The sequence below is a fragment of the Drosophila albomicans genome, chromosome X, assembly GCF_009650485.2.
Source record: "Drosophila albomicans strain 15112-1751.03 chromosome X, ASM965048v2, whole genome shotgun sequence".
Taxonomy (NCBI): Eukaryota; Metazoa; Arthropoda; class Insecta; order Diptera; family Drosophilidae; genus Drosophila; species Drosophila albomicans.
This window is the reverse complement of record NC_047627.2, coordinates 9791643-9804962: the sequence shown is the minus strand read 5'-3', so window position 1 is coordinate 9804962 and position 13320 is coordinate 9791643. Positions and strand designations below refer to the sequence as shown.

The window sequence follows — 13320 nt, the reverse complement described above, 5'->3', positions numbered from 1 at the left end:
TTTGCCATTGCATGACTATTTGCATTAGCTTCAAAATTTTGGTGCTTGGCTGAGAGATGCGAGCATGAATTTAAGAAGCTGACTTGGCGCACGATTAAAGCTCAGCAAATGCGACTGAAAGTCCGGTTAATCCCCTGAGTATGGGAACGACTTGTTGGTTGGTGTTTTAACATGAGCAACCAGCCAAATAAAAACAAGTTGAAGCGTGGAAGCAACCAATGATTGACTATAAGATAGCCTTGGCTTGATATACATTTAATATTACATCTATTTATTGTGAATATTTGAAGCCAAAAGTTTATTTTTATTTCCCAATCTCTTGACATAATCATTTACATTAAATCGATTAAGCATTTGTTACGCATTAAATAGCCACTAAGTAGACATTGGCTCGAAAGTTTCCAATCGCAATCCTTTCTGCTTGCGAGGGTATAACGAGTCGAAGTAAACGTGGCGAACGACGAAACGAAAACGAGCCAAGCGTGCTGCATACCTCAAGGCGCACAGACGTTGCCCTCAACCCCCTTGCCTCTGCCCCCTCTACCGATTCCCCCATCCACTAATGTTGTTAATGGCTGCTAAAATTGTTTTTGCAATTGCCTCATTGACTAGACTGTTGCCTGCAGTTTAATGGACTCACGTTGCAGTCTCGCCTTCCGTTTGCCACCCTGCGCTATGTGCTACGCTGCGCTGTGCTGCGCTTGCCTCTCCTCTGTGGTGCTCCATGCTTTAGGTCAACAATCGCTTAAAAGCGCGTACGTGGCATATTTATGATTGAAGATTTTGATTGTGGCTACGATATGCCGGCTAAAACGTGTTGATTTTATCCTTGCCGTCTACCAATAAACCATTCTTCCTTCCTATGATGTTAAGCGACAGATAGAAATCGAAGGATACAACACAACACAACATTATAACACATTTTTTGCTTTGCTTTAATTTAGCGTTTATTTTGAACTCAACTAACTCATTTAATGACATTCGAGATGTTGTGCAAAATAAAATCTCATAATCATAACATTAAAATTCTAGGCACACAGTTCATATTGAGATATGTTATTTATATTAAACATTACTTATTTAATAACATTGAGATAGTGTTGTTTGATGAGATTCTCATCAAATATGTAGACGCTTTTGTTGTTTTCCATCTGAAACATCGATGTTTACTTTAATTCGTATTATGTTCTAACTGGCACAAAATCATCGTTAATTAAAAACAAATCAGGCAGTGTGAAGGACATGAGTAAACTGCGACTGTCGTTGACCTCATCCTGATCGTCGCGTGTCCTTGATGGGCACATTCACTGAATCCAATATATATTATTGTCATCAGTGAGCAGCAAGTCATCGTCGGTGTTGTTTTTTTTTTTTTTTTTTTGTTTGCTCGACGACGACGTCGACGACACATGCAGGTGTCAAAATGCTAAAAATAATGGCGTGCGCTTAGCGAGTCATTGTGTGTGCCCGCCCTTGATTTAGGAGACGAGTATTTATATTGTCTTTCTTTGCGAACTCTCTCCCTCTCTTTGTCTGCAACTCATGTTCGCTTGTGTGTGTGTGTGAGCGGATATAACACATGTGAAATCGGGTGACATCAAGTGGGAGTTAATTCAATTCCAGCGAATACACATTTTTAATAATAATTGTATTTCCATGTCAATTTGAATTGCATTATGTACTCGTATCATAATATACACAAATATGTATAGCAGGTGTATCACATTCATTCTTGTTTACTCTCCCTCACTCTCTGTCTCTCTCTCTCTCTCTCGCGATTCGAACAGGTCCAGCATTTTGGGGCCTCATTAATCCAGAGTGGTCGCTCTGCAACAAAGGACGTCGCCAGTCACCGGTGAATCTGGAGCCGCAACGGTTGCTCTTCGATCCGAACCTGCGTCCCATGCACATTGACAAACACAGGGTAAGCGCAAATGTTAAATAATTAATATAAATTACTCAGCTATACAAATAAGTGCAAATGTTAAATATATAAATTTAAATTACGAAATGATAATAACACTTAATATGGATGGCTACAAATTATTATTTCAAAAAATACATTTTATTTAAAATGTTCCCAAAATTTCAATTAAATCTAGAATCTATCTTGTTTTAATTGCAATAATTATTTATAATTGCTGCAAACGCTGCGAAATCCATGTCTTAATTATTTATTATATATGGATATTTCTTTGGCGAAAAATGTTGCGTGCGATAGTATATAAATTATTTATGACAAAACAAATACCATTATTTTTATTTTGAATAAAGATGAATGTAATATTTCTTAATTAGAAGTTTATTTACAGCTAGACAAGATTTTGATTTTATTTTTGTGCTTCAAAATAATTGGAAAAATGAACGAATTCATATAAAAAAAAAAACAAAAAATGAAAAAAGATTTCAAATTTATGTAACAGTAAAAGTTCGTCAAATCAATCTGAGCTCTAAATATAGTAATAATCCAGAGCTATAAGAATACCTTTAACTGATTTAAAATTGTTTCAGTAATTTTTGTCAGACAATAAACCATATATATGAATTTTCATATTATATAGAATACAACCTCAATAATTTTTTTAAGTTCTCAAATATAGTACGGTTTCCAAAAGATTAAAACAATTAAATTGTACTGAATAAAAAATCATTGCCAGAAATCGTAATTTTGTAAAGTTTTTTTTAAGTCCAACTGACTTAAGATATTCAGTTGATAATTATTAAACTGCTATGCGTCGTTTGTCCTGATTTTAATTGGAATTTTAACTAAACGTCAACTAACTTTATCTTCGTGTGATCAGATTTTAGTTGTTTTTTTTTTTGTAATTTTGACAAAAAGTTGATAGTTTGATAGTTCAGTCAGTTGATTTAAGATAAACAATTTAAAATACTGGACAATAGCTACAAATGTTAGAAGTGCACGAGTAATAAGTAAGTTATTAGCCTCTGTAAAATACTTTCTATGTGCAGTGCAATATGTTTGTTATTCAAAGCTATTCAATGCTAAAAAGTATCGCTAGTGCAACCCACAGAGACAAGTTTCGGCAACAAGAGCAACGCGTCAGTTAAGCCTGAATAAATTCGAGCATCAACAAATTACGTTCAGAGTGCATCGTCTGGGTTCGCGACCTTTTTTCGGTCGCATGTCACGAGTCGCAGCATTTTTAATTTCGTTTGTTGTTTGCTTGAATTTTGAATAGCGAAACTTGATACCCATCAACGTATAGTACTTCTCACTCTCGCATATTGTAGGAGAGATTATTTGTGATTAACATACAATGTTTTAACAACAAATTTATGCAGACTAATTACAAAGGAATATATCAGTATTTGTAGTTCGATTAATGTGTTCTCTCTTCCGTCGTTGACAGATAAGCGGCATCATCAGCAATACGGGGCACAGTGTTATCTTCACGGCTGGCAATGATACGGTGGCCAATTACGATGGCATGCAGACACCTGTGAATATATCGGGTGGCCCTTTGTCGTACCGTTATCGATTCCGTGAGATACACATCCACTATGGACTCAATGATCAATTTGGCTCAGAGCACAGCGTCGAGGGCTACACATTCCCAGCTGAGGTAAGTGACAGACACACGAGACATAGACATGCTGATTGCCCCCACGCCAAATGCCAAATGCTGTCTATTTAACTTAATAGTGGCATTTTCGGTTTGAATTGCGAGTGGGGACCAACTCAACCCGACCCTTTGACGTCTTCCCAATTGCACGTTGACGAATTTTTTGCGACTATTTCAAATATGTCTTTAGGTCTGTGTATACCTTTTATTCTATACTCTTCTTCTATGAAATATAAAAAGTGTTTTACGCTATTGTGTATAGGTAAGTAACAGCTGCAAAACGAAATCTACGAAAGAACTTTAGTCTTGGTTGTGTAATGTTATAGATAAAATTGATAATGACGAAAGTAAGACATGTGATGACTAAGAAATTTATTTATGTACTTGATAAATATTCGATATGTATAGAAATATAGTTGTATGAAATTAAACGAACTGATAAAATTTTGTAGTAATCTATTTTGTGTCTCAATTTCAATCATAAATCGAGATGTATTTTAATGTTTTCGTAAGGCACTCTATACTTTTGCACTCTATACTTTTTTCTTTATTTGCTTATAATATTTATTAAAATTATATTTTATTTTGTATACAAAATAGATTTAATATCGTTTATTGTCATACAATTGAGTGGTTCCGTAAGTCACGAGCAGAGTCACGGCTTTTGGTTTTGATGGCGAGTAACGAGTTCCTTACGCTATCTCTCTCTTCTTCCCCTCTCTCTCTTGCTTTCTCTGTCACCTTCACCTTCAGCAGTCTTCTGTGTGTGTGTGTGTGTGTGTTGTGTTGCGTTTGCTTCTGCTTGATTTCTTTTCGTTTCGTTTCGTTTGGTTACGTTCTACTATGTTGTATTACGCTTGAGTCATATCCATTGTTGTACTTGTCGTAACTTGTTAGCTCCCCTGCTTAAATACTTACACAGACAAACGAGCAGAGAAGTGTATTTGATCAGCAGCGTATCAAATGTTGATTTGTCGCTGCCAGCACATGCCAAGTGGGGGAGAGGAAGGTTGAGAAATAAGTTGCGCATTTGCTTACTCCAGAGGCTGTTAAAGAGCACAGCTCCTGTCTGTCTCTCCGTCCTTCCGTCCTTCCGTTCATCCGTCTGTCTGTCTGTCTGTTCGCCTCCTCGGGACCCCTGTGAGTTTAAGCAGTTTAAGTTTGCCCTTTGTGCTCTCAGTTCTCTTTTTTTGTCTTCACTTTTATTTTATTTTTATTATATCAAATATTATTCACACTGAGTGCGTTTCCAAAAGTTGTTGAATAGAGACATCAGTATGCTCTCTGTTGCTGCTTACAGTGGTAAAGAGTTTCACAAATAAAATATAATTGCTTAAATTGCAAAGTGTTAATACTTCTGATTGCAATTAAGATTACTATAAAAATAAAGGACATACAATTTGTAATAAATAACGAATAGTATTTGCAAACAACGACAAGCAAAATCATTGTGTTTTATTGCATTTCTCGGTTATCGCTCAATCAAATACATTCATCGCCCCAAAAAAAATATATTTTAATGCAATATTTTTACATTGTTTCAGCATCAAGGCGAGAGCAAACATTTCTGTGTCAGAATTTTTGCCATTCCCATACTGATTCCCATTCCCATTCCCATTTCCATTCTCATTGTCATTGCCATCTACTTGCACATATTCAGACAGGGACTCGAATGCGAGTGGGTTGGAAGAGAGCCAATTCAGTCAGCTTCTTCTGCTTCTGCTCTCTGTTTCTGTCTTGTATCTCTGGCTGCCTGATTTATTTAGTCTGGCACAATGTACACATGTGAGATTTTTCTGCCTGCTTGACTGTCTGTTTGACTGCCTGGAGGGAGTCGCTGCTGCTTGTTGCTTGTTGCTCATTGCTTCTTGTTTGGCACAAAATATGATTTTGGCCCCCTTTTTCATTTTGATGTCAAGTTCAGAGGCTTACAAACAAACATATGTACACACACACACACACGCACGCATGTGTGTATGCGCGCTCAATTGCTTTGCTTCGCTCAGTTGATTTGCGAGCAGTTTATTAAAAACAAAAAAAAAAAGAAGAAATGTGTGTAAACAAACGAGACACATTGCGGCGAAAAGGGCAATGTCAAGAGCGAAGAGCAAACACAGAAGCAAAAGCAGACGCGGAGTGGAGGTTGAAGATTAAAATGTCCTGCCACTTGAGACGCGCTCTTCGTGGCCTGCTAATTTGTTGAAGCGTATGCCAAAAGCGTGGGGGGAGAGTGGGGGAGAAACACCCACGTGCTTCCGCCGACTCTGACATAAGACCATCAGTTGTGGCGATTTGTTCAAACAGATGCCACTGATTGCCACTCCCCACCGCTCCGCTCCGCTCAGCTCAGTTGTGTTAAATGATAATCATTGATTTTACTTTCCAGCCCATAACTGGCAATAGCTGTCAGCTGATTGCCTAACAACTCCAAAAAGCGGACATCGCCTCCCCCGCAATAAATGACAGCAAATTTCTCTCAGTCACACTCTGTTTATTTTTCACTCAGTGTGCTGCTGTCTGCCGTTTGCCGGCTGCTTTAGACAGCCACAGCACAGAAGACGAGTGTCTTTAACCGAGTAAACCGAGCTGAGAGAGCTCAGAATTCCGGTCAAGTCTTTTGCGGACATAATGTGCAGGTGTTGCCAATTTCTAAGTCGATGCATTCGCTTCAGTGTCTGCTTCTGGTTCAGCATCAGCATCAGCATCAGCTTATGGGCATAATTGATAAATGCCAATGGTAATCAAGTCATGCAAAGCAACAGCAGCCATCGAAGCTGGCCAACTAACAACTCAAGTCACATCCACAAAATAGCAAATCCTTAAGAATTCATCATGAAATGTGTAATTCCAAAACTGGAACAGAATATATTATTTTGCTATATGCATTGACATCTGCAAATACAAGATAACAGTTGAAGGATACAACTGAAGTTTTTGGCAACCAAGTAAAAAGCCACAGAAATTTATGTTTCATACAACTCTTACGTTTTTTTTAACAATCCTAACACCTATCCGAAACATTGTTTTTGTAGGAAAAACATTCACCTTGAGGTTCATTCTACTTACTTGTTAAAACTCAGAAAAGTATGCTATTAATTTTCGCAAATTATTTTAATGAGAGACAATTTTACTTTTAACATTAAGTTTGAGTCTTAATTTTGATTTTATTTTCCCATCATGTCTTTTTTTATTTGAAATTTTGCTTAGTATAATTCGTTTCGTGACACAACAATAAATATTTGAATATACAGAAATACCAAAGATATAATTAAAACTTAAAATATTGACGTATGACTTCGGGCCATAAATATTAAAATGTTATATTACAAAACTATGCGGTATGTTTGTAAAAATATATATAAAAGTAATATACCGCAAAAATACTTCAATATACAAAAGACTGCATAAACAGTAAAAAATATACCTGATTGACAGTAATAAAATATGCCGAAATATGTTATATTATTAAAAATATCAAACTGCAAATACAAAGCAACTAAGACTCGATTGCAGCAGACGTGTTTATTAATTTTTAATCTGGCAGAAAAAGAAATGAGTTGTATAAAGTATGCTTTGAGATATATTAGGCTTAAATTCGAGTGGAAAAATAAAAACTAACATACTTCGTTTTTTTTTGTTTGTTTCCTAAAAAGAGTTAAAGTATTAAAATGTACGAAAAACAGAACTTTAATTCTTAAAGTCACCACTTTATAGAAAATTTGAAATGATGTCGGGTATGAATGATGTACACAAGACAACAAAAGCTCATTTGAGATGCGCTAATTGTTAGTCAAATGCAAACAAGGAAGAGCACAAAATAATATCACAACAACAGCAGCGAACACACAGCGAACGCTGGTGAATTGGAGAAAAACGAGAAGTCGACTATTCAGCTTCTTATAAGACTAATTCCGTATGTATGTATGTATATATGAGTATTTAAGTATGTGTGTGTTTGTGTGAGTGTCTAGTATCTGTGTTAGATCATATGAGAAACAAAGCCGCGCGAGAATACAATAGAACAACAATGAGAATAGACTGAGTGAGGCACAGAAGAAGGCAAATTAGAACAGAAAAGGAGTCAAAAAAAAAAAAAAAAAAAAACAATCGCTGCTGTGGAGTGTGTTAGACGGCGAGATACTCGTCAACAATTAGAGTTCAACCTTGATAGATTTTTGCACTGAATTAATGGAGAAATGGATCATAGAGAATTTTAAATTAATATTATAATTAATATTAATATTATAATTAATTATAAAATCAAGAATATATACATATTTCTGTTCTGGGTCTGGTTCTGAACAAAGGACATGTCTGTCTTGTCTGTCTTGTCTGTCTGTCTGTCTGTCCGTGTATGTCGTGTTTGTGGGCTTGTAACCTAAATCTATAATTTTTATGTTATTTTAAGAATTTGGCATTTTTCCCAAATCTTATTAATATTAAAAAATGAATCTTAAAATGTTCTTTAGGAACAATTGTTCTTGATGTTAGAAAATGGTCTCTTTTCAGTGTAGGTCTTAATCAAGATGTTTTTACAGACGAACAGAGAGACTGAACATGGGTTTATCTTCTGGGTTGATGAATATAAATATACTTTAAGGGAGTGTAAAAGATGTCTTATTCGGCAGGTCAGAAAGATGTAAGAATCAAATAATAATTGTTAGAGCTTTAGAACTTAAAACTTTTGTATATATATATATAATATATTTATTTATTTATATATCTATATATTTATTTTGCAGTTTCTTGAATACTTAAAACAACCAAAGCTTTGTAACTTTTAATAAGCAAATTTACTAGTCAAGCTGTGTGTTTTCGAATGAGACACTCAAATTAGTTATATTATATTATTATTATTATAGTAAGTTTATAATTACGATTGAACATACATATGCATTTTATTCTTGAAAGTTAATCGAAAATTTGTCTTACTTGACTTGCAAGCTGGTCTGGTCTGGGTCTGTTTTGGGTCTGTTCTGTGTCTGGTCTGTCCGGTCTTGGTCTGGTCTGGTCTTGTAATTCAAGATTATAATCTTGTTTCAAGAATAAAGAAATCTCAAAATTGAACAAAGAAGCTAATATCTTTAATAAATCAGGCTCTAACGAGCGTTCTAAGATTTAGATAGTTTAAAAGAAAACAGCAAAATTTGTGTTGTTTTGTTTCTGCTTATATATATATATATTTATAGACATATTTATCTAAATTTTCATTTTAAAACCCATAAATTAATGTTAAAAATGAAAACATATTAAATTATTTAGCAATATCATAAAATGTTTCAAACAAAGAAATACTCGTACACGAGAAAACACTTAGACCAAAAATGTTGCCTGAACACTGTTTAAATATTCAATTGGCGTCTGTTAATTTTAGTAAAATTATTTTACTTGTTCAATTGTAATAGCCAATTCTGGGGTAAATGATGTGTAAAACATTCCATCTATTACATAATGCATGCGCATTTTGTGGTTTAAATACTGAAATGTGTTTTATATACTGAAATAAATTTTGTAATATTCAATTTTTGGTTGAATGATTAGACTCTAATCAACAGTTAGAGCCAAACGCATAAGCTAATAATTAACCTTTTCAAAAACGCATTAAATTGTAAAAATATTACGCTATCTAAGCAAATAACTAAAGTATAGTTTTGCAGCATGCATCGAAAATAAATTTGAAGCTCGAACAAGGAGAATTACTATCTAATTAATCATGTGCCGGTTGAACCAATTGGACAATTGGCTTCCTTCCTTATATGTATGTGCTCCTTAATGAATTCCTAATTGGCAATTTTAATTAATCTCAAGAAAATCCCGCACAAGATTGTTGGCGGACATGTCCAAGATTAGCCAAATGTTATTGAATGCGCTCCTGCTGTGAGCACGACGACATTATTTCAATGTTTACTGGACAACTTTTGTTTGCTTGAATTATTTGATTAGTCTTTGTTGTGGCAATTTAGTATTTGTATTTAATCAGTTGACACGCTCAAATCGAGGCCAACAGCAGCAGCCTTTGCTCAATTGACTTTACGCACATTTGCATCTCCTCGACTCTGCCTCATCGCGTGGCAACAAGGCCAAACCCAAAGCTACCAACGTGACCGTCGACGCGTCGGTCTAACCATTAATTTACGCGCTAATCATGAGATACTTACATGTTTTTCGGCTTTTCAATTGTATCCGCATCCCTGTGAGTTGCATACACAAACACAAACACATTTGCACATAAACACAAAAACCAACAAGAGCGTGTGCGAGTGCCAACAACAACGACAACAACATTTTGATGGTAATGAGAACGTTTGTAAATTTTTGGCCGGATTATAGGGTAAATGCAAAGCGGGTCACCATAAAAGTCAATGTTGCCGTTGGATTAAAAATTTGTTTGCCAACACTTTGCTTTTGGCTTTTCCATTGCATCATTTTATGAATAACCGCAATATTTAGAAGCTGCTATTTCTGTCGTTATTTTCAACTCACCTTCGATTATGGTCCAAATACTTTTGTATTTCGGGCAACCCCACTGAGTAAAACTTTCTAATGCTTGACTTGGAATTACCCTAAGCTAAGAATGTTGCATACACATTTACTTATTAGTTTATTTAACACAACATTTTATTCGTGTAATACAATATAAATTTATGAACTTTCCGTTGTGCTCTCCGGAAGTTTCTAGTGATTAGTATTCGAATTAAAAAATATAATATAGCCTTCGGTATGTTTGACTACTTTTCAAGTAAATTTTTGGAATACTTCTACAATATGGGTTCATTTAAAAGGGGTGGCGGGTATCTCATAGTCGAGCACTCTCGACTGTACCTTTCTTACGTGTTTTGTAGTACTTTTTGCAAAGATGTTTATATTCACTATTCCACTAATTTACGAACCATACAAAAAGTTTAATTCAAACCACATTTCATTTTTTAAGAGATCTGCCAAAAATAGCAAGTCCAAAAATAATCTAAAAAATGGAAAATAGTTATATTGACAACTGAATGCTAAATTGTACATTGTTTTTCATAAAAGTTATATATTTCTTAAACTTGCAATACGAAAAGTACTGGAGCATATAGCAAAGATTGTTCTCAAGTAATTTGCAATTCACATCAAAATTTTAATAGTCTGCGATGTCAGGAAATTCTACTCCATGCTAGTATAAAGTCGATAGCAATATATAGTATTTATGTGCACACTTTGTGAAATCCACTTTACTCATATCTGTTCGTTCTAATTTACTAACACAATGTGCAAACGATCAAAAAACAATAATAAATATGCAAAATAACCGTCATATAATTTCGTTTCTGTAATACTGCTATTTTAAAGTTCACAGCTGCATATGTTTTAATGAATCATTGCAGCTTCGTGCTTTTGTCTGTGTTGTCGACTCTCGTTAGAATCTATAACACCTAGCTCAAGTTGCTCATGCCGTTGTCTATTTGTTGACTTCTGCCAAGTGCTCGGGGTTTTAGAAAGGCAACAAAACTGATCATTTAGCGTTGGGGGTCTTTAATGTTGTTGCTTCAGTTGAAGTGGCTGTTTGTCGAAGGCATAATTAGTAGCAACTGCTAGTGCTACAAGTACATATCGTAGGCATAAGCACACACACTCACACACACGCAGGCAAAAGGACACAGGACACAGGACACGCTGGGCTGCGAGAACGAAGGATAAAGGATAGAGGAGAAGGCAGCTGCGTTGACTAAAGTGCTGCAATCTAATGTATGCTGTTGTATCTGTGTCTGTGTGAGACTGTGTTCGTATATATGTGTGTGTTTGCTTGTGTGTATGTGTGTGTGTGTTGGTTTGTGGGCCTACTAGTTACATAGGCCGTGTGTGTTTGTGCTGGCATTAGACAATGTCCCTTGTGCGTTGTTAAACTAATTTGCTTCATTTGTCTAGAAAACTGACTGACAAATTTCTTATACACACCCATGGACAAACACGTCAACAGGACTCGGCAAAGGAGTATCGGAACAGCAGGCGGAACAGCGTTAAATTGAAGCCGTGTTCTGAGTGTTTCGTGTCTAGTCATTGGAATTGACCGAGGCCAGCTCGAACGAACTCGTTGCATGGATTAGCTTTGGGTAAACACAGTGGCGATTCAACACAATGGGTTTTCATAATATTTTATTTACTAAGCAAATATGTCTACGTCCCTGTGTGAGTGTGTGTGTGTGTGTAGGTTTTTGGTTTTTGTTTTTGTTTGCTAATATCTCTGTTGAATTTTAAAATAATTAAACTATTATCAGGGACAAACAAAAGGGAATTTCTACACTCAGCACATGTGAATGTCAATATTCAATGATCGCGCGCAGCATACAAAAACTATATCTAGAGTGCGATGATTTTATCTGGATTGTCTTTTGGCTTTCACTGTTGGATTATTCTGGTCAACGCAGCGGTTGTGTCTGCGCCACAGCAAAGTTTGTGCAATGTGCAACGCTTTGGTTTTTGGTTGCTCTCTTGTTGGTCGACTACTTGCTCCACTCACCGTGCTGTCTCGATTCACACCCGCACACTCTCCCCCAACTCTTGTTCTCTTGGCAGTGGAATCCATGCTCTGAAAACATGTGTAATTGATCTGATTAAGTTGCCTTTTCACTGCGCCTCTTTGTCTACCATATACTCGTCTGTATGTTTAGATTGTATTAGTGTCTGAGCGGGTAAGAGATATATGGCGAGGTATGTCCCTTTGCCTTTTCCTTCCCCTCACTCTTCCACTACCATTCTGCTGGCCATTCTCCTCAAACAAACAAGCAAACAAACTGCTGTTTTCTGGCTTGTGCTACTGCTACTGTTGCTGCTGGTGGCATGTGGTCTGAGGAGCTTGTGGCTGGTCGGAGGACCTTCTCCTCCTCGCCCTCCTCCACACTTGTCCTGGCCGTCGTTGTAGCTGTTGCTATGTATTGTTGTGACTGACCATGTTTATTTGCCACGGCCGCAGGTTTTGCTGTTTAATGAAACGGAAATCTAACATTTTAGTTTGTGGTAAATATTGTACAACTTTTCACGCACATATTGCCATCAGCGCAGACGGCAAATCGGTGTCTCGTGACTTTTTCTTTATTTTCATTCGTCGTCAATTAAAATACATGTTCATTTATATAGCATGTTGTAAATCGATGAGCAACGCATATTACAGTCGAGGTTGTTTGCTAGTTAAACAACCTTTAAGTTTATCTTTTTTCTTCACTTGCTTGAAGTTTTTACTAATATTCTTAACAATTAGTCTAGAAACTTTTGAACTGTTGGTTTTATTATCCAATTGTTGTATAACTTGTAGAACTTTTCGCAGTAATCCGCATTTACTGTGTCGCCAGGTCTTTAATGTCAATACTTACATTTTAAATATAATTTTTTTGAAAAGAAAATTTTTGAGTGTAAAAATAATTGAATAGTTTCATGACACAAGCAAGTGCATTTTCCGTTACATGTTAACATACCATTTTGTAGCTATTGAGTTTGAGATATTTCAATATTTAATCGCACAATTGACAAACAACAAAGATGATAGCTACAGTGTAAAATAAATATTTTTAATTCAAAAATACAGTTTCAAACTTGGTAAAGCACTTTATAAATGCAAATTTATGTTTAAGCTAAAAACTACACATTTTACATTGCTTTAGAGTATCAAAACCTCCCACACAAAATTAAATTATTATCGCAAGAAAGATTAGTATAAATAAAGTATACATAAAAAAGAATAAAAAAGTAATTATTATATTGC

General features: G+C 35.6%; 1 protein-coding gene across 5 annotated transcripts in view; it reads left to right on the top strand.

Moving 5' to 3' along the window:
- The window catches only part of LOC117577852 (carbonic anhydrase-related protein 10), a 56971-nt gene that overhangs the window by 37186 nt on the left and 6465 nt on the right, over positions 1-13320 (top strand). For 3 of the 5 annotated variants that reach the window (XM_052006347.1, XM_034262796.2, XM_034262795.2), the window contains exons 5-6: positions 1788-1924; positions 3372-3584. In XM_052006347.1, coding sequence (XP_051862307.1) covers positions 1788-1924; positions 3372-3584 — 350 coding nt within the window. Of the gene's footprint in view, positions 1-1787; positions 1925-3371; positions 3585-3664; positions 3775-7205; positions 7506-13320 lie in introns of those variants that run through there. The other 2 variants (XM_052006348.1, XM_034262797.2) reach the window with 2 other exon arrangements.